This window comes from Anser brachyrhynchus (assembly GCF_964034855.1).
Source record: "Anser brachyrhynchus genome assembly, chromosome: 25".
NCBI classification, from domain to species: Eukaryota; Metazoa; Chordata; class Aves; order Anseriformes; family Anatidae; genus Anser; species Anser brachyrhynchus.
In genome coordinates this window covers 4,780,115-4,800,117 of record NC_137718.1, presented here as the reverse complement: position 1 = coordinate 4,800,117, position 20,003 = coordinate 4,780,115, and the positions used below count along the sequence as shown (strand labels likewise).

Here is a 20,003-nt window from a genome sequence, read left to right as displayed (position 1 = left end):
TGTGATCGGCTTTGCAGCAATCAGGTTGGATGTGTATACACATCTAGAATTTCTCCTTCTGGCCAGAAGCTTAGTGACATGTTTCTGCAGAAAAATGCCCCTCTGCAGTACATGGAACTGCACTAGGTCCTGTAGTAAACATCCTCAAGGAGGACGTACCTGTTTCTTTCAAGAAATAAATTGTAGACTGTTTCCACTGATAAAAATCGATCAGCTGTGATTGATTCTAAAAGGCTTTATTTAAAAATAAGCAAAAATAACAGTGTCAGAATAAGGGCCGTAAAGCTTCAAATCATGTGCAGACTTGTCGTTGTTGCTGTGATTGAGCAAGTAAACTTGAGAATTACGCTGGTTTAGGAGGAGGCATCAGCGGGCTGGGTAGAAGCTGTGCTGCTGGCAGTTTCTTAATGTGGCTTTTCCTCTTCCAGGCTCAAGACAAAATCAAATTCCTCTGCGTTGAAAAGGTAAGGAAAAAAAAAGGTCATAAGTGGAACTTCCTGGTTCTCTGGTGAGGGCTGCCTCTCGGAAGGAAGGGCACCGAGTCCAGAAAAGGAGAATGCTCTTACCTTGTGTCAGTGGTTGGATGGAAAGACGTTGTCTTGTGAAGAGCATCATGTTCTTCAGGGGCCCTCCATCTGCTTTGTGTGCCAGGTGGTGACTCTTGATTTCAGAAAGCGGGATGAAACGTTTTGTCATCCGCACGAACTGGACATCCACCTGAGAGGTGATGGGCAGCAAAGGAGCATGATTGGAGGAGGATATAGCATCCAGGTGTCACATTAACACTTTGGGGGAATAAGAATTTTAAACAGAAGCAAATAACTGATGTGTAGTATCTTATAATGGTAATGGAAGCTCTTCCTTGCTCAAAGAGAAAAGAACTCTCAGATATTTCTGGCAGGCCAGTTGTTTACATGAATCTTAGCACCGTGCACTAGAAACATCCATGCGTGTGGTCACAGACGATACAAAAGGAAGATGCGGGTTACAGCCAGCCTGTGAACACTCACTGCCCTATAATTAAAGTGTGCCTGAAAACCATAGCTTTCTTTACTATGGACTGAGAGTGGTGCTTAAAGATGTTTCTTTCCTAACCCAGAATTCTGTAATGGTTGCAGAACTGACCTCCACGCAAGTAAGATTTGAAAATTTAGGGAGAAACACTTTGTCAACCTTGTGGAAGAGATAGGGGAAAAGGCAGAGAAAGCAATCAGTATTGGATTTTGTCTTGAGGGAGAAAAAGGTAGGGAGGGAGGCCTCAACAGAAGCTTCAGAAGATATGCAGTAGGATAGTAAGAGACTCCTAATGGCACTGGGATTGCACACAGAACTTGAAACAAATGTATTTAGTTTACTACATTACCATGGACCATTTGGGGTTCTCTTTTCTGCTGGAGGAATCATAGTGAGGATCCTTCTGATCAAACTGTGTGTGATCCGGGTATGCTTCCTTTACAATCTGAAGCAGAACAGGAGAAGAATGTGAAACAAGTTCTGGCCAGTTAAATACTGTTGTCAGCAAAGGGTATGAAATACCCTTGAGGAAGCTGTGACTAGACAGAGTAGGAATAATACTGGAATCAACCTTTCTTTCCCTGAATTCCATTCTAACAGTGGGATATATTTCCTTTCCTTACATTCCTTGGCTGGAAGCACTGCAGAACAGTACGGATGTCAATGAAACATCATCGCTTCTTTTCAGAGCAAAGTGGAAGGAGCACGTGGAACAGAGGAAAACTGGGTACGTGGGAACAGTATTTGTGACAAGTCCTCCTCTTAAAGTTCTGTACCCAAGCTTGATACTACTGCCTTGCAGGCTCAGCTCAGTAGAATTTAGTGAACCAAATATTAATCAGATGACCTGAGTGTGGAGCAACACTTTACTTCTCTGGAACTGCTCTGAAATGACAGCAGGATAACAGCGGTTTGGTTCCATTTCCTTGTGAAAGGTGCTTCGCTAAGTCAGCTGTGCTTTGAAAAGTACATGGAGCCCAGATACCCTAGGATCATTTGCTGTTTTGATTATTTTTCTCTTTTACTACTCTGGATGTGAAACAGAAATAGGACTAATGAGCAGTTTGATAACCCACTGATTACCTTTCTCCGATGCTGAAACACAGAAGGAGAATGACACGCTCACCTTGACAATGGCAACAATGCCAGGCTCTTTGCAGTTACTGTGATAGAAGAAGGCCTGTTGCCCAAGTTTCATGGCTCTCAGGAAATTCCTTGCCTGTCAGATTTAAACAAGATATGTTGAGTGATTTGTCTGAAGCCCTCAGGTTTTCATTATAAACAGCGAGAAACAAGACCTAACACCAGGACAGAGGCATGTGCTCCAGGGCTACTCGGATAAGCTTTCCTGCATGGGTTGTACAGATCTTTTACACTGCAGTGAAATGAAGTACAAACAAGGCTAAAGAGTGAGATCCTGTTGGTTAGAAAGTATGAGGGAATGTAACAGCTCAGCCACCCTCATTCGGGAATAGCCAGAGACTTAAGGAAGCTGTCAGCAAACAGGCAGCAGAGCAGATCGTATTAGGCAGGGGAAGAGCGTGTGGATTTCCTTTGCACAGGAGTCCTGGAACAGACAGCTGTACGCTGACAAGGCACAGTATTTGGTTGAGTACTGACTTGCTCAAAGGTGTCAAGGGAAATAAAAGCTGATCATCTGTTGAACTTGTTAGAGACTAAGCTAAAGAAAAACTGGTTTATTTGAGAGAATATTACCCAGCCTGAATCTACTTTTGACATAGAGGGAATTAAGCAGTTTTGACTCCTGACAGAATACAGCTGTCAAAGCAGGCAGACTACATCAAAAAAAAATATTTCAGCACTTCTAGCAAAAAGGGAACAAGTTATCTGTGAGGAGAGATGACTTTTTTCCAGTGATATTTCTGTGACTCCATCTTTGACATCTGCTCCTTACCTGGTAGTTTCTTACTCCATCCCAAAAGGTTGTCTGATTGGGCTGAGCCTTCAAGTCGTCAATACTGAACTGCAAAACGGAATGAAAATACAGGTTAAGTTCAGGAGGCAGTCTGATCTTGGTTGCCTTATTGTCTACATTTTGCCTAAACGTTTGTTCCTAGTAGTGCTTTCAATTATACTACAGGCATCACAAAAGCTTTTTGGTTCCCACAGGTGTTAAAGGAGGAGCACTGCACTAGTGGAAAGGCAGAGCCTGAAATAGATGCTGTCCCCGCTACCAAACCCAAGCATTCTGCAACCTGCTTTCTTCTTCTATTACAAATATCAAACCCCAAGATTGTCACCCTTGAAGAGCATAGTCTTATGTCCTCCTATTTCCAGGAAGACAGAAGTTTTTTGAGAAGTAAAGACCCAACGGTGTTGATATTGTGAACAGTCTGAAGTGTTTCATCCTAAGACACTAATGCTGTGGTTGATAGTGCAACTGCTTCTATACTTTGTTGACTTTGCTAAATCAGAATACCAGAATGGGTATCGGTGCTTACTTTCACATCCACTCCCTTCTCGAGCCTGCTCTCCGGCTCCGATTTCAGAAGCCAGTGACAATACGTTATCTTGCTTTCCTCCCCACCAGAGTCAGATTCTTTCGCCTTTTTCCAGTTCTTCCATCCTGACTTGGAACCCCCAGCTGAAGGTTTTGTGGGCTTTTCTTCCTCCTCCTTATCCTCAGTCTCCTCCTCAGTCTTGGCTATTTTAGCATCAGGCTCCTTTTTATCTTAAAAGAAACAAGAGATAAAAGACCATTCTGGTAAAACACATTTTGTTTCTGATAAGGACTGGTGCTGAAATAATTTCAGTCACCCAAGCTGCATTTACATACTGGTATTTGACTGCAACCAAAGTCTGGGGTACCCCAGGTGTTTACATGTAAGACAGTTGCATTACTCACAGGGTTTCCGAGTATTTCTAGTTTGCATTTGAAATAAGGATTTTTTTTTTGTGGTGTGCACAAACATAACCTAAGTACAAAGTGTAATTTGAATTTTTATTAATTGCTGAGGAATCAACTGCAGACAACAAAGTTGAATTAGGTGAGTCTGAGGAATAACAAGAAAATTCAACAGCCAAGCAAGCTATTCCATTTACTGCAGAAGCCTTACATAAAGCCTTTGCTGTGCTACCAGCTCAGAGCGGGGTCCATATGCCTGTGTGTCCAGAACCCAAACAGCAAAAATGTAAGTGATTAAAGGGCAAGAAAGTGGTTATTTGCTGGAGTCTATTCAGCATGTGAGGCACAGATAAGTCAACTCTCTAATTTTCTCATCTTATGCCTTAAACATCAGATAGTGCTGCCTCAAGTACAAGGTGCGGTTTTTTTTGTTTGTTTGTTTGCTTGTTTTTTTTTTATTTGTTTGGTTTGGTTTTGCATATGGTACCACATCATCTTTTTGCCACTACACCGGGTATATACTTTGACCATCTCTAACATGGGATCTGAAAGCTCCTAATAAACGGATGAGTCACATTTCTTTACTGTCTTGTGCTGAGAATACACCGTTGTCCCTATTTTATGTCTAGCAGACTTGTCTCAGTCACACATGGATGCTCAGTCCGTTTTTACAGAGGAAATGCTGCATCAAAGACATGTGGCTTTGAGAGACAGACGGTTAAAATGACTGTGTCTACTTTCGCTGTAGCCTAGATCCTCACTTAAGAGACGCTAAATTAGTTAGGACATCAGCACAGACCTGCTGCTGCTCCTTTGTCTCTCTTTCTGCTCGGCCAAGGCATCTCTGCTCTCTTTGAATTATCTCCTCTTCACCGAGAAGCACCTGCTGAACGAGAGAAGAATACGGAATTAATGTTTATTCAGGCAAGCTGAAAAAAAGTAGGGGGAGCCGAGGCAGAGAATGCAAAAGCTGTACAGTAAGTGGAGAGTAAATACATCTCCTTCCTTGAGCTCAGCCATTTCCTCTATCAGTGCAAATCCTGGCACTGGTTGAGGACCACACCCTTGGTGTGTTGGAGGCAGGCAGGCCGGCCATAGCAGCGCCCTGATGGACGTTAGCAGGAGGGCTGCTGTTCCTTCTCACAGCGGGGCAGCTGCTGGAGGAAAGTCCCGAAGGCGCCTGGCCTCAGCGCGGCCGTTTTCAGCCCTGTAAAAGGAGCTGTGCTCTGAGGAAAGCTCCACCGGGCTCCATCCAGCCTCCCCCCAAGGGAGCCTGGCTCGGCGTGCCGAGATTACTGCGCGCAGAAGGCCCGTGGAGAAAGGCGGCCACTTGGCCGCTCTCACCCCTGCCACCTCCTGTCAGAAGTTCCTTGGCTCCGAGCTGGCCTCCTCCAGCCGCAGCGGGCGGCAGCAACTTTTCCTCCTCCTGTGCCAAGCTTCTCCCAGCCCTCCCGGCCCGGGCTCCCCCCTCACCAGCTCTGCGGAAGCCCCTTCGCCTCGCAGCGGGGCAGAGGATGCTCTCGCCTCTCCCCAGCTTCAGCTCGGGTGGAGGAAACACGCCGTCCCCCGCCCGACGGCAGTCGGAAGTCAGTGACCGTTATGCAAAAAAAAAAAAATAAAAAAGGCATCGCCTCGGAGGCTCGCCTCCTTCCCGCAGCCAATGTGCGAGCCGGGAGGCTCGGGTGGCGAGACTACAGCTCCCAGCCCGCTCCGCGGCTCCCAAGGGTGCTGAGCAGGGGCTGCCATGGCATGGCGAGCGGCCTCCCCTCGCCTCAGGGCCCACCTGCTGCTGAGCCGCCGCCGGGGGATCGCCTCCTGCATTGACCGTGAGGCTCCTCGGCGGAGGCTGGAGGCCGGAGGCTGGGGAGCGGGATGGCCTTCGGCCTCCTCACCGTGTGTCTGCGGGTGGTGGGGCCGGGGGGACCCCGAGGGAGGGAGAAAAGAAGGGAGAGGGAGGGAGGGAGGGAGGCTGGGGTAGGGGTCAGGGGAGGTAAAGAGGGAGGGAGGCTGGCGGAGAGGCTGGGGGGACCCCAGGGAGGGAGGGAGGGGGGCTGGCAGCCGGAGCCTGCCGGGGTCGAAGGGGGGGGGACATGGCAAGGGGATGCCGTGCTCGCCCCCACGGCAGCCTCCTCCAGAGGATTTTCGGAGGGAGGCAAAGAATATCTCTGAAAGAGCCGGCGAGGCAGAGCGGGAGGCTTGTAGGGAAGGCTGGCGGGGCCGGAGGTACCTGCTGCTCAGTCCTGGTGCCCTGTGACCGGGGCCTCCTCTGGTCCCCGAGTATGGTCTCTACTAACCCGAGTCACAGCTGTGACCAAGCCTGACACCTCCAGGAGGATCCCAGCGTGCTTCCTGGAGGAATCACTTCGACATTTAAACATACATTTAGGATAAAAGCAGCAGCATCACTTAGGGGGTTCCTTAAAATCATAGGAGGAGCTAAAAAAGCAACTTCGGATCTCTGTGCAATTGGCAGATGCTGTGTTCAGAGGGTTTCTTTATTTTTTGCTTGCTTTCTAGCATCACTTCTTTGAAGTCCCAGGGCTGTTTCCTTGTATTTCTGCTTCCCTGCCCCAGTCTCAGAACACAGCAGTGAGTCGCCAGAGACATCTGGGGCCTTGGGTTTGTTTTGTTCCAGGAATGCCCCCTGCCAAAGTCCACTGCCCTCACCCAGCACAGATCCAAAGGCTCCAGGGAATGGAGAATTTGTCTCTGTAGCACAGACCGTGAACTGTTTGTGTTAGTCAAGGGCCCCTTTTAATTGTCTGAGGTACACAAGAGGTGGTAGCGCTTGCTGTCCCTGTAACAGACACCTATTGCATCTTTTCCTGGGTTTCTAGCATCTGCTGGTCTGACTGAGGAGCAGAAGGAGTTCCAAAAAGTTGCTCTTGATTTTGCTACCAAGGAAATGGCTCCTCACATGGCTGAGTGGGACGAAAAGGTATGACAGCCTCAGACGGGTTGCACTGCCCACTTTCTCCTCCCTTAGCACATTATTGCCCTTGGGTCTCACCAGGGCGGTTCCTGCAATAGCTCCTCAGTGCTGTAATGACATTTATAGGGATTTTTGGTTCAAGATGCTGCTGTAGGTGGGGTGGGAAGCCATAAGAAATTCCTTGAAGCCTTCCTAGCCAGGCTAGTCAATCATCCGAGAAGTGATTTACTCCTGAAGATGGCATATATCTGTCTAGGTAACTGCTTGTCCTTTAACTTCCCCAATTAACTTAAATTCTGCAGAAGTTTGGGGCTGGACTTGGTAGCCTAGGTGTAGCAGACGTTGATCACAGATATCCACTTGTGATGTCTCTGCCTGTCCCAATAGGAAATATTCCCCGTGGAAACAATGCGGAAGGCAGCCCAGCTAGGATTCGGTGGGATCTACGTGAAACCAGACGTGGGTGGCTCTGGATTGTCACGACTTGACACCTCCGTAATCTTCGAAGCTTTATCAACGGGCTGTACCAGCACCACTGCTTACATGAGCATCCACAAGTGAGTGCGTCTGCGCAGTGGTGGACGGTGGCTGCCTGCCTGAAAAATGCAGTTGTTCTGCGGGCTCTAAATCCGGCGTGAGACAGCTTTCCTCGCGCTGCTTATTTATGGTTGGGAGACCGAGCAGACACGTCAGCGTGAGGATCCCTTGACGGCAGTAAACAAACAGGCTACAAAACCCGAGATGCCACCAAGAAGTAATTATAGCTTCGTGGCACGCAAGATGGGATTAAGTTCTGGATTTTGTTCCCCACTTAAGCTGTCTATAGATAGCAACCTGCCTGGAAAAAGCTTTTTTGCCTCGGTTGTGCTGTGAGAGTGCCCAGAGGCACCGGCTGATGCTCGGGCCCTATCCTGCTTCTACAGGCACGTTCAGTGACGGGCTCACTTTGCACACCAAGACGGAGTGATGTTGCCTCCTTGTTCCACGGGAGGTTTTAAAACGAGACAGCAGAGCTTGGTGCTGAGGGGAACACTGAGCCTGTTAAGTAGGAACGTGCTGTTCTACAAGGCAGCAAGCCTGTGGTGAAAGGAGGGCGATCTGCTTCCTCCCAGCCTCTGCAGCGTGTAATTTTGTTCCCTTTCAGCGTGCGTGGGGGCAGCTGGAAGGAGGGCTGCCTCCCGGGCTGCTTCAGATTAACTGCAGCAGAGGTGGAGCAATAAGCTTTCAAGCCTCAGTGGTTTTGTGGAGCCAGGTGGAGCTTTGTTCTTCTGTTGAGTCAGGGATGTTCTTGTATCACCCACCCTCCTTCCAGAGCCGTGTTCACGTACACTTACCGTACTGCTGCTTCTTCTCTCCCGCTCCAGCATGTGCGCTTGGATGATTGACTCCTTTGGCAATGAGGAACAGAGGCACAAGTTCTGCCCTTCACTCTGTAGCATGGAAAAATTTGCTTCTTACTGCCTGACAGAGCCAGGTGAGCATCCTCAACCAAAATATCTTCACTGGTCCTTCACTCCTAATGTGGTTTTATCAGACCTGAAGGTTGCGCGGAGCTGGGGGCGAAATGTTTGTTTTCACGTTCTCCTGTGTAATCGCCACAAGATCAGAAGGGGCTGGTGAATACAAACCTGAGTGGTTTGGGGTGTGATTCCCAGCAGAGTGTGCAGGCTCCAGCTGCAAAGGCCTCTTGCTACATTTCCTGCTCCCTTACCTCCCGAGCAGGAAGTGGAAGTGATGCGGCCTCCCTGCTGACCTCTGCCAAGAGGAAAGGGGACACCTACGTCCTGAATGGCTCCAAGGTACCTCTCTGCTCCTCTTAAAGCTGCTGCATGGCACTGCATGCGCAAGGGGTCCTGGGTCTCACCATCCTTTCCATTTCCTACCATCTCCTCATCTCTGTCTGTTCCCTGAGCTCTGCAGGGCATTCACCAGGGCTTAGTACGGCTGGGTCACTGACTGCCTCCTGGCAGTGGGCTCTTTGCCCCTCTGTCTCTGTACCCCACTGCTGCTGCAGGCTCAGGGCTAGCATTCGATAGTGGCCCCTTTCCTCTTGTGCCCTTCTGCAGGCGTTCATCAGCGGTGGAGGTGACACCGATGTCTACGTGGTGATGTGTCGCACCGGAGGCCCAGGCCCCAAGGGCATCTCCTGCATGGTGCTGGAGAAGGGGACGCCGGGTCTCAGCTTTGGCAAGAAGGAGAAGAAGGTGAGAGGCTTGCTCTTTGCTTCCTTGGGGGGAACGCAGGACAGAGATGAGCTCGTCTGCAGAGCACTAGGCGTCTCTTGTTGGATGGGACCAGCTTACCAGCCTGGCACGTTCTTTTCCAAGCCACATCCAATTTTGGTGAAGTTGCACAATAATTTTTGCTTTGGTAAGCGGAGGATTTTGGTCTGAGGAACACCAAGGTTCATTGGATCTGGGCCTCTTCTCAAAGACACTCCAATTTGTAGCTCAGCACACTGACACCAGACCGCACAGACCACAGGCTCAGCGGTGCTCTTGCAGCAGCTTGGCCATGAGATTAAGGGTTGGGAGCAGGCTGGGCAGCTCTCTGCGGGGAGCTGGATGTGTGCAGCTCCTCAGTGCTCTGTTTCTTCCCAGGTGGGATGGAATTCCCAGCCAACTCGGGCTGTGATCTTTGAGGACTGCGTTGTTCCTGTCGAAAACCGTCTGGGAGCTGAAGGTCAGGGCTTCAGCATTGCCATGAAGGGGCTGAATGGAGGCAGGATAAACATTGGTAAGAAAGACAGCAGAGAGCCAAGGGAGAAGGGCAGGGTCATATTGTCACCTCTCTGCATTAGCTTCACACTCACTCTGTATTCTTGGCTTCTCCCACCAGCTTCTTGTTCGTTAGGAGCTGCTCATGCTTCTGTTCTCCTGGCTCAGGAACATCTCACTGTCCGCAAGCAGTTTGGGGAACCCCTTGCAAACAATCAGGTAACCTCTCCACCAGCTCTGCACTCCCTGAGCTGTGCTTTGTCTGAGATCTGAGCTTCAAGTCAGGATTGTGCTTTTCCGGAGTAACAAAGTGTGTCAGGCCCGAGACCTGTGTGCAGGTAGCGGGGATGTGGTTCGGGGCACAGCCCCTCTGAAGACACCGACCTAATTTTTCCTCTCGTGCTGTCTGCTGGCAGTACCTGCAGTTCAGGCTGGCGGAGATGGCAACGCGCCTGGTGGCAGCACGGCTGATGGTACGCAATGCCGCGCGGGCGCTGCAGGAGGGACGGGAGGATGCATCTGTGCTGTGCTCCATGGCCAAGCTCTTTGCTACTGATGAATGCTTTGCGGTAGGTTACTCAAACCTCACTTGGCATCGTATCTGGAAGCTTGGAGACCGCTCTTGGTGCTCAGAATGTCAGAAGGAAGTTTAACACTATCAAGCCCTGGCCCCAAGCATGTTCACTGAGCCAGAAGCCTCTTTTTTAGGACCAGAATGTTTTATGGGACAGAATTCTGCACCCTGAAGAGGCAGCAGTATTAGTGTCTCCAGAGTTCAGGACTCCTGGCTCCTAGTGCTTTCTGTATTACTTTCTAGGGGACCAAGCAGGGAGACAGGACAGGGAGTAGAGCATTTTTATTTTCAAGGGTTAATATGCATATTACATGCTTATCACTCGTAGGTAGCAAGTGATCTTCCCTAGACCACTGAGAAATAAAACACATCACAAAATGTGCCTGAAAAGAGAAAGCAAGAAGGAACAAAAAGGAAGGAAAGTGAAATCTGCACTGTGACGCTTCATAGATTAGTGTCATTTAGAAGCTATCATATTTTCTCAGCAGTCTGCATTTTTGCCACGTATTTATTATGTTTTCTGTCCCAAGTTGATAGATAATGATAGATGGATTCATGTTTCAATAGAAATCAAAGAACTGAACGGATTCCTCAGTTGACTGGCCACTAGATGGTGATCTGTTGTTTTGTTCTTTGTATTAGTAGCACCATGGAAATGCAGCAAAAAATGCCTTTGTTAAGTAAAGCATTTCCTGGTTTATACGCTTATAGTGTTGATATAAATGATATAAATGAGCCATTAATGTCCAACAGCACTTAGGGAACACGATAGCACTGGGGGCAGCACTGATGGGGACTGAAACCTCCTTGCTGTCACACCAGACTGTGAAGAGATGAGGTTAGGTGATCAGGAAAAATAGAAATGAGCCCAGGTTCCTGGGTTCTTACCGAGCTTCTGTGCTGACTTGTCCTCAACACCACGCGAGTCGCAATGCTGTCTTCTTAGATCTGCAACCAGGCGCTGCAGATGCACGGAGGCTATGGCTACCTGAAGGATTATGCTGTGCAGCAGTTTGTGCGAGACATCAGAGTCCACCAGATCCTGGAAGGTAAAACGGTCTCACTTGCAGTGCCTTGGCTGTGTACCAGGGGAGGACGGGCTCTCCTGGGGCCCCTGCCTCCCACATGACTGACTCTAGGGTTTCAGAATCCCCTTTTGTTCTGAGCATGAAGTGTTCCTGGATGTCACGTGTGTGAATCCCCTGGCCAAGAGCTCATGGTTTGTTCTCCAACTATCTGGAGAAGTCACTGTGTAGTTTAAGAGGCTTACAGCAGGGGGAGATCTCTGGCTGTCATTGTTGGCAGTGCCTCTGTCCAATTTTAACCGATTACTCCTCCAGACACCTGCTGATGGTCCCCAGCCATTCCTTTCCCAAGATTCCCGTTTACCTTCCAGTCTTTGATATTAGGTGTCTGGCAGTGTCTGGGCACAACTGTGTGTGCAGTGGCCATTCCTAATCTCAATTTGGCCTCCTAACCATTTTGTTTTCCCGCCTTTGAAATCCCTTCACCTCATGGTACCTTGTAGGGACACAATCCTTCCTATACTAAATGGGCCTACAGTCTTTCTGTATGTTGTATATGTAACACGTAGTAAAGTGGAGAACCAAGCTGTTGATATAGCTCTGGTTCTGCTCAGTGCCCGGTGCCCTCATCCTCTCAGTGCCCAGATAAAAAGAAGCACCAGCAGCTATCCCTCTGAGCCCTGTCCTGAGCAACGTGCTGGCACTCACCAGATGTATTTTGGCCCAACACCTCCAAAAACCACCTCAATTGCTCTACCTGGAAAGAGCTTTTCTGTGCAGTAGACTGAGGATCAGGGAAGGATTTTTTTTGCCCTCACTTGGGGGCAGAACCAGACTGTCTCTAAACTGCCCGTCTTTTGCTGCAGGTACCAATGAGGTGATGCGGATGATTGTGGCCAGGAATCTGTTACAGGTGTGAAGCCGAGGAGCTAACCTCCAGCCTTCGTGTCCTCCGTCCGTGCCAGCAGGGTCCGTTTCCCTCCCCTGCTCTCTCCTTGGGAGCAGAGAGGGGGATCGAGGGGTGCCAGCGGTCTGTCTGCCTCCTCCTGGAGGGCACCACAGCAGGACACTGCCCACAGGCTGCCACAGCACCCTGTGCCTGGCAGGGCTGCTGCCACCAGGCTGGCGTTGCGCAGCCTGGAGACACAAATCACGGCTCTGAGTACGAGCCTCTGTCTGCAAATCCTGAGTTTTGAAAGAGAAGCACCAGCTGCTGCTCCTCTCCGCTGAGCCGGGACAGAAACAGGACCAGCGAAACCTTTAGTTTGAAGGAACCCATTGCTCTGCTTGGAAACCCGTCCTCCTGGACACTAAACCTCCACCAGGGACAAGTTCGCTGCAAGCACCGCACCTCTAACCACTGCAGAAAGGGATCACCTATTAATTGAGGAGCTTGTTAATTGAGCCCCGTGTTTATTTAGAGGCACTCCTCTTCCCCCAGCACCCCTCTCCTGAGGTACGGGCACTAGCCCGGCCCTACAGCGGTGGGGAGCAGGGAGCGGGGTCCCGGGGGAACCTTGCGCTCTGAGCAGCTCTCCCTGCGGTGTCTGTGGGAGTAAAACACTGCTAAACCCCGCTGCTGGTTTTCCTTTTTTTTTCCTCACAGTGTTTATTTTAGTTTCCTTTTTCCGCATATTTTACTTTCCTTTTTTTCCTTATGCAATTTATTTTACTTTCCTTTTTATTCCTCACAGTGCTTATTTTCCTTTTCTTCTCACATTTTATTTTCATTTTTTTCTCACATTTTATTTTCCTTTTATTCCTCGCACTTTATTTGTTTTCCTTTTTCCTCACATTTTATTTTCCCTTTTCTGTTTATTTTTTTCTCATACTTGTTTTCTTTTTTTTCTCACATTTTATTTTCCTTTTTTTCCCTCACATTTTATTTTATTTTCCTTTTTTCCCCTCACATTTTATTTTCCTTTTTTCCCCTCACATTTTATTTTCCTTTTTTTCCTCACATTTTATTTTCCTCTTTTTCCTCGCACTTTTTCTTTTCTCTCACGTATTATTTTCCCTTTTCCCTCACCCTTTATTTATTTTCCTTTTCCCTCACCCTTTATTTATTTCCCTTTTTCCCCCACACTTTATTTATTTTCCTTTCCCCTCTCACTTTATTTCCTCTCCCCTCGCCCCTCACACCACCCCTCTGACCCCCCCCGCACCACCCAGCGCAGCCCAACCACCGGGGGCACCCACACGCACCACCTCCACGCCCCCCCCACGGCGCGATTGGCACCGTCCCCCAGCTCCTCCCCCCTCCCCTCCCATGCGGGCGGCGCCCAATGGCAGAGCCCGCTGAGGGGCAGAGGGGCGGGACGAAACCAAGGGCGGGCGGAGCGGCCCAAAGCCGCGCTGAGGGCGGGGGGGGGGCGGGGGGCGCGGCGGCAGTGCCGGGCCCGGGGCCGGCTGCGAGCGGCCGCCATGTGGCCGTGCGGCGGGCGGCGGCAGCGCCGCCTCGGGGGCGCCGCGGTGGTGCTCGGCGTGCTCTGGCTGCTGGCCCGGAGGTGGGAGCCCGCGGCCGGGTTTGAGGGGCCGGGAGGGGCCGGGTTGCCTCGGGGGGGGGGGGGGTGCTGGGGTTCGCAGGGGGAGCGGGGCTGCAGCCCGCGGATGCCGTCGGTAAATGTCAGTAAATGGCGTGCGGGGGTTTGTGAGGTAGGGGAAGGGCGAGGGGCCCTCGGGCTCCGGGGGAGGGCGGGGGGGCCGCTGCCCGGCGGGGTTCGCGCAGGGCTTCCCAGCGCCTGAGGAGCCCCCAGGGGTGCTGGCGGCACCCAGCTCGGCTGCCGCCCCCTGCGCCTCCTCCCACCGCCTGCCCCTCGGCCCCTGCCCGGCCCGGCGCTGCCCGCTCGGGGTCCCCTCGGCATCGCCACAGCGCCCGCTGACACCTGCAGCCAGCCCCTGCCCGCCTTCCCTTCTGCCCCCTCCTGCCTTCTTCTGCCCCCGCGGAGCAAGGAGAAGCTGTTCGAGGCTCGGAGCCGACCCCTGCATGGTTCAGGTCCTTCTGCTGGCCGTAGTCCTGCTGCCGGAGGCACCGTGTCCCCGAGGGAGCTGCTCCGTGCATCCCCGACAGCACAGCGCTGGAGACAACAGCGAGGCTGGTGGCGACGCACCTATTTATCAGCACCCAGATCCTTTTTACACCTCGCGTGTGCGCTCTGACGGGTTCTTAAATTCGCAGGAGCGAGTTACCTGGTTTTCAAAGCTACGGAAAACCCCTGAGAAGTCTTTGCTTGATTAGGAGCAAAATTCTGCTGTAGCTGGGCTTGGATTCGTGCCACGTGTGTTCTTAGCAGCGGATTATTGAAAACCGATGCATGGTAAAAGCACAGAAGTCTGTCTTCTCTAAGAGTGGATCTGCTAAACACCGTATTCATCGGCGCCCAGTGTTTTTTCTTTGGCTCAGGTCACCTGAGAATGAACCGTGCTATGAAGAGCACGAGTCCAAGCCATGTCGAACGGAGTCGGGACCTTGGTTGCCACAAGGCAGTGAGCAGTGAGTGAAGGCAACTTAAAGCTTTCACTTTTCTGAAGGCAAAGGATGCCCAGAATAAATAGCCAATTCCTCTGAGGCAGCTCTAAGTAGGGCTTATAGATTAACTGCAAAGTCCTCTGTCCTCTGAAGCACGTCCTTTAGTCTTGCCAAGGAAAGCTAATAGCTTTGATGTTCCCTACCAACACCCCATTCTGACTTTCTTTTCTATTAGCTTTTTCTCCCAACTGTTCTGGGTACATGGCAGGCCAATACCAAAGCTAAATCTTGTCTCTGATGCAGAGAGAATTCAGCTAGGCTTTTGTTGCACAGGCATGAATGCCGTAGTGTAGCTGTCTGCCTTAGGAGTCAACTGATGACTTTCTTATTCCCCTTGGAGTGTTTTCTGCTTCAACTTACATCTTATAAAGGTGGACCATTAAGGACTGTATCTTGTCCAACCTAATTTCAAAGATTCTGCTCTGGTAAACTTGGTCATCTAAAGCTAAGTATTTCTGCAGCGCAGTCTCACTTGCGCTGTGGTCCTGGCTTCAGAATTTGTGTCCCAGGCTGCTTCATGCTTTGCAAAATACCCAAGAATTCTTTCCCGTGACCTCTGTGAGATGGCTGGCTGGAGGTATTCCTGTCCAGAGGTGGTGGCGATGATAACCCTTCCAAGTTCAGTGACAGTGAGGGAGAATTAGTTACAGAACGTGCAGTTGTGGTGCTTCCCCACTGAGGTCTCTTTCACAAATCATAACTGAGTTGCTTTTTGGGACAGAGGCATGTTGGAGATTAATTAAAAAAAAAAAAAAAGACTTCCTTGAGTCAGGGAGGGAATGGCTACAGAGGGATAAAGTAGGCCAGTAAGCTTTAGCAAAAGGACAAAAAAAAAGATTCTTTGAAATGTTCTGTCGTTACAGAAGTGAGAAGAAATCTACTGGGAGCTATGTGTTGCTCTCAAGAGCTGGTACAGAGCCCAGGGGGGCTCTCGGCTATGGAAATCCAGCTCATGGTAACAGGATGAAACTCTGCTGAGTCAAGGAAGTTTTTTCTGGAGAAGCAACTTGCACAGATTGTAGCGAGAGATGCGGATTTCAGGATATCCAGGGTAATCCGTAGAAAATCTGGGGGACTTGGAGGCTTCCTACCAGTCCTCTTTGGTGAGAGAAAGCACTGGAGCCAGGGAGGTTTGAGGTTGGGAACTTGATGAAAACTTGCCAACTAAGTTCTGCCCAGGATTAAGAAGATGAGCTTAAGTGATTTGTTTATTTTTATCTGGCCACATCTGCTTCCTGAGTGCTGCACTCCCTCTGCCACCGGTGGCCCAGTTAGCCTCAGTGCTGTGTGCAGGTATACCTTAGGGCTTTACCTGGCTCAGATACGAATTTGAAACTTGTTTATTTCCAACCTAAACTTTTGTAATTGGAGCTTTGCATCTCCTGACCCCTCTGAGCTTTCAGCCTGGGGCTCGCCACCAAGCACCGCAAGCAGATAGATACAGCTGCCCTTTCAGGATCCGACGTGGGGAGTTTCCACCTGTGCAAGACTGCAAGTCTGCAGAGAGGCAGCCAGTTCTGCGCATGGATTGAGAGCCACCTCCCCTGCTGGTGAAATTCACAGTAACTCCCTGGGGGCAGTGCTACTGTTTCCTAGCCTTAGGTCATCTTTCTCTGACTGTACTTGCTATCTTGTGTAGATAAGCATTTTTGATCCTGTTCCTTTGCCCTTTCAATATAGCAGCTACGTATTTTATGCTTATTTCCCCCAGTTGCAGCTGCACTATCCTCGTAAAACCCAGCTTTGCTGTTACTGCACCACCTTCTGACTGGGATGTGTTACTATTTCCTTGCTCAGCACTACTTTTTGTAAGCGGTTCGATAAAAACATGAGCGCTCGTTGACCGAAGGCGGTGAATTTCTAATCTACACTTGCTTTTCCAGGTATTACCCATGCCTGCTGCCTGTTGTTTCAGAGGCCTGTGAGAATGCTGTGCTACACAGGTACTCTGTGCTTGTCAGCCAGCCCTTGCAACCTGGTCAAAGTCTTAGCTTTAGTTGGCTTGTAGTGCCCTTGTCTTGTGCTGGAGGACAGGTAAATCGCTGCAGGCTCCTTAGTAATCCCTGTAAGATGTGAATTCTAAAAAGTCCTCCCCCTCTGCCAACAGCCGCTCTACAGATAGAATAGAAAGCAGCCAGAGGCTTAGGTATTTCCCTCTCCCAATGTGACATTTCTCTGAGATGTGTGGGTCCCTCTTTTCTCAAGACTGGAATTCATTTCTTGCATCTGGCTGTGATGATGTCTCAGAGGAACAAGCTGCTATTGTCCAACTCCTTTGTGTATTCAGAGTCGTGGAACTGGGGTGGTCTGATGGAGGCAGTGTAACTGCTTTGGTTCTGGACTGGTTGATAAAAATATCCTCTTGATTCAGCCAAAAAGGACCAGGGAGCCAGGCAAGGCAATAGGAATAGTTTCTTGCATGCAGGAACCAACCTGAACGGAGCTGTGATAGCACGAGTATTCAAGCTGGTAAATGCTTTGGAGCCTAGTGTCTCATTTGGTCCAGTTCTTTTGCCAAACAAGTTATTAAGGAATTAAAATAAGCAGAAATACAGGCAGACATAGGTTTGTCAGCAGACTTGGTCTTGCTGAGTGATGAATTTGATCCAGGGCTTTTCTTTAAATTGAGGAAAAGGTTTGTTCCTAGTGGACGGGTGAGGATTCTTTTTCTTCCATGCCTTGAGTTGGAAGGCATCAGAGCGGTGCTCGTGATCACAAATACCATGTCACTCCAACTCTAACGTTAAACGCGCTTCATAGAGACATCCATTTTTCATAAGCACAAGGCATTCAGGGTAGCAACACTGAAATGCCATTGCTGTTAAGAGTGGGGGTCAGAAAGCCAGTGTTTGTCATCCTACAGCAAAGCAGGAGGCCGTAAATGTCATCAGTTATAAAAGTTTCTGCCAGTGTTGTGAGCGAGAATTTCCCCATCTCGTGTTTGCAGCAAGTTAGTTTCCCGATCTCTGCCTGAGTGTGTTACGTTTCAGTTGCAGAGCGTGGCAGAGTGGCTTGAGGCAGTCAGGATGGAAGCTGTTAGTGAAATGAGAATTAAATACGCATCTTGGGCAGCTCTTTAACCTGTTTTACAGTTTTTTGAAGATCCTTTATGCTCTGTGTGACAAAAAGCATCGTTTGCCTAGGTTGGAAGGTGAGAGCTGATCCTGCCAGGTGGGCTGAAATGAGCAGTCTCTCTTAGGGGAGCTGATTTCTTTACCAGAGGCCAGATGCTCATCTCTCTCTTTCTCTTCTAGGTTTAACTGGAGTGAGCTGATCCCTATGCGGTTATGGGGGAGGACCCTTGGCTTGCAGACAGAAAACTCTCAGTTCCTGCTGGAAGGCATGCCTTTTCGCATCTTTGGAGGCTCGATGCACTATTTCCGAGTCCCCAGGGAGTACTGGGAAGATCGCATGCTTAAGATGAAAGCCTGTGGTTTAAACACCCTCACGACGTAAGTGTCCTCGCTCTCTCGTCTCTGTGACGTGCACCTAACAGCCAACTCCCTGCTCCGTGAGAGCTGGTGGGGCCATAGCAGTGTCTTTTGGTACTTAGTATGGGGAAGGACTAATTCCTTGTTCTGCCACAACCTTTAGCATCTGTTCTCTGCGTTTCCCTACTAGCCTGTTAGGCGCTTCCCTGAGCCAGTTTCTCCAGCTGGTGGATGTCGGCTCTAGGCTTAGGTGTTCCCTTGGTCCCCATTTTTCCCTGTTCCTTTGTGGTGTGCCAGCAGCTTTACCCTGAAGCAGCCTGTGGATCTTCCGTAGTGCCTGACGAGTGGGATTCCCAGCCGGGATGTTTCGGAACGGCTGAGGAATGCCCGCACAAAGTGTTTAGGGGCCTCTGTGGTGACCCGAGTGCTGCGTTTTTGGGAACGCTGCTCGGTCACTGTAGCGTACTGAAAAGAGTAATGGGGACTGGAGTCTTCTTTAACCATCGCACGCTGCAGTACATCAAACACAGACCTGACGCTGATCAAACACACTGGAGAGTGCCTTCTGAATGCTGACACGATGCGGGAGGGTCAGGCCCTCAGCACAGCTGTGATTCAGAAGCTGCTCTGGAGAATGAAAGATCCATGTAGACAAGGCCTGAATTTTAAGGTGACTGTAGCCTGTGTCTTCAGAATGTGGTTTACATAACTGCAATGTCTTTTAAGGTAGATTTTTCACTTAAATGTAGACAGTAATTGCCATTTCTCTTTGGTGATCTCACCACATTTGACAGTCTTGAGAAACTCAGGTACTGCAGAGAACAGGAAAAGAGCCTTAACAAGGAAAGGGCTTATCAGAAAAATGAAAGAAAGGCACAGATAATATTTAAGCAGGGACTTTGTGATATGTACATGCTGTAATCACTGAATCTGTTACTAATGAAGGGAGTGCACAGATTTTTTTCAGCACTTCACAAACACGGTGCCATTATCAACACTTCATTTTCACTGCCCTAACTCTGCGTTTCAGATATGTGCCGTGGAACCTTCATGAACAAACAAGAGGGAAGTTTGACTTCAGTCAGGACCTGGATCTAGAGTATGTGGTACAGACAACTCTATTATTAACTCTTCTGGGTTTGAGAGGAGGGTGTGCATGTTGGTTCTGGATGAGGATGGCATTTCCAGCAAAGCCTGTCCCTTGATCTGGCAGTGGAGACTCTCATTTCTTCCCCTGCTTTCTGGAGTCCTGGGAACTTAGAGGTTTAGCATCAATCTAGTATAGTTGCTTCATTAGGCAATTATATTCTGGTTCTGACACCTAAATTTCGTGGTGATTGGCACATTAGGAGTGCACGGAGTAGGGATTCTCTAGTCAGACAGTAATTACCTTGTCTGCATCTCTAGAGCCTTCCTTTCGCTGGCAGCTAAAAATGGGCTGTGGGTGATTCTGCGTCCGGGACCTTACATCTGCTCTGAATGGGACCTCGGTGGTCTGCCCAGGTAAGTGCATGAATAGTTCAATTGATGCAAGCCGTTGGGACTTGGGAAAATAAAGAAAACACACACAAAAATCATCTGATCACACAGCTGAGCCTCCTTCAAAGATTTAGAACGGATGTCTGTTAGATGGGAACTACTTGCTGTGTCCCCAGAACAGGTGAATACTCATAATGTTGCTGAGCTCTCCTGTGGAGCACAGACAGTAAGCCTGGAGCCATCATCTTTTCTTTGAGCAGTTACTTTTTTCAATAATAACTGTGTTATGGCTTAATGGTCACAGCAAGAAAATGGAATTGGGAAAACCCATCTTCTATTGCTGTTGCAACTTGATTGTCTTCATATGAATAGTAATATCTGCAGCTTCATGTGAGAAGCTTCATCTCAGGTCCAGTTTAAAAGTCCTGCTAGAACA

General features: G+C 49.5%; 3 protein-coding genes across 6 annotated transcripts in view; 2 read left to right on the top strand and 1 right to left on the bottom strand.

The window, feature by feature from the left end:
- Window positions 1-220: 220 nt before the first annotated feature.
- On the bottom strand, window positions 221-11,131 carry THYN1 (thymocyte nuclear protein 1). Of its 4 annotated transcripts, none has more exons than XM_080568103.1 (8): window positions 10,992-11,131; window positions 4,680-4,766; window positions 3,477-3,706; window positions 2,930-2,998; window positions 2,141-2,233; window positions 1,364-1,459; window positions 567-717; window positions 221-451 (listed from the first exon to the last, which is right to left on the bottom strand). In XM_080568103.1, exons 2-8 carry the CDS (start codon window positions 4,720-4,722, stop codon window positions 405-407), a joined length of 729 nt encoding a protein of 242 aa, XP_080424229.1. In that variant the 5' UTR covers window positions 4,723-4,766; window positions 10,992-11,131; the 3' UTR covers window positions 221-404. The 4 variants fall into 4 exon arrangements, with proteins under 4 accessions (XP_080424229.1, XP_080424230.1, XP_080424227.1 ...); XM_080568104.1 differs by lacking the exon at window positions 10,992-11,131 and adding an exon at window positions 6,108-6,724; XM_080568101.1 differs by lacking the exon at window positions 10,992-11,131 and adding an exon at window positions 5,354-5,492.
- ACAD8 (acyl-CoA dehydrogenase family member 8) lies at window positions 5,567-12,705 on the top strand. Its single transcript, XM_080568083.1, has 11 exons — window positions 5,567-5,706; window positions 6,718-6,818; window positions 7,200-7,369; window positions 8,177-8,286; window positions 8,535-8,611; window positions 8,879-9,016; window positions 9,413-9,548; window positions 9,651-9,748; window positions 9,946-10,098; window positions 11,050-11,152; window positions 11,995-12,705. The coding sequence occupies exons 1-11, from the start codon at window positions 5,625-5,627 to the stop codon at window positions 12,045-12,047; spliced, it is 1,221 nt and encodes a 406-aa protein (XP_080424209.1). The 5' UTR covers window positions 5,567-5,624; the 3' UTR covers window positions 12,048-12,705.
- An 832-nt stretch (window positions 12,706-13,537) lies between these two features.
- LOC308182626 (beta-galactosidase-1-like protein 2) overlaps window positions 13,538-20,003 on the top strand; it is a 28,003-nt gene continuing 21,537 nt past the window's right edge. The window contains exons 1-5 of the mRNA XM_080567575.1: window positions 13,538-13,635; window positions 16,541-16,600; window positions 17,912-18,109; window positions 19,119-19,187; window positions 19,496-19,591. Of these exons, the coding sequence (XP_080423701.1) occupies window positions 13,553-13,635; window positions 16,541-16,600; window positions 17,912-18,109; window positions 19,119-19,187; window positions 19,496-19,591 (506 nt within the window). The 5' untranslated portion in view covers window positions 13,538-13,552. The remainder of the gene's footprint in view (window positions 13,636-16,540; window positions 16,601-17,911; window positions 18,110-19,118; window positions 19,188-19,495; window positions 19,592-20,003) is intronic.

Bases quoted from the DNA above. Each gene is read 5' to 3' on its own strand.
- ACAD8 (XM_080568083.1), top strand. From the start codon at position 5,625: ATGGCATGGCGAGCGGCCTCCCCTCGCCTCAGGGCCCACCTGCTGCTG. The intron at 5,707-6,717 runs GTGAGGCTCCTC...CTGGGTTTCTAG, and splicing joins GATCGCCTCCTGCATTGACC to CATCTGCTGGTCTGACTGAG. The intron at 8,612-8,878 runs GTACCTCTCTGC...GCCCTTCTGCAG, and splicing joins ACGTCCTGAATGGCTCCAAG to GCGTTCATCAGCGGTGGAGG.
- THYN1 (XM_080568103.1), bottom strand. From the start codon at position 4,722: ATGCCTTGGCCGAGCAGAAAGAGAGACAAAGGAGCAGCAGCAG. The intron at 3,707-4,679 runs GTCTGTGCTGAT...GTTTCTTTTAAG, and splicing joins AGACAAAGGAGCAGCAGCAG to ATAAAAAGGAGCCTGATGCT. The intron at 718-1,363 runs GTAATGTAGTAA...ATCACCTCTCAG, and splicing joins AGAACCCCAAATGGTCCATG to GTGGATGTCCAGTTCGTGCG.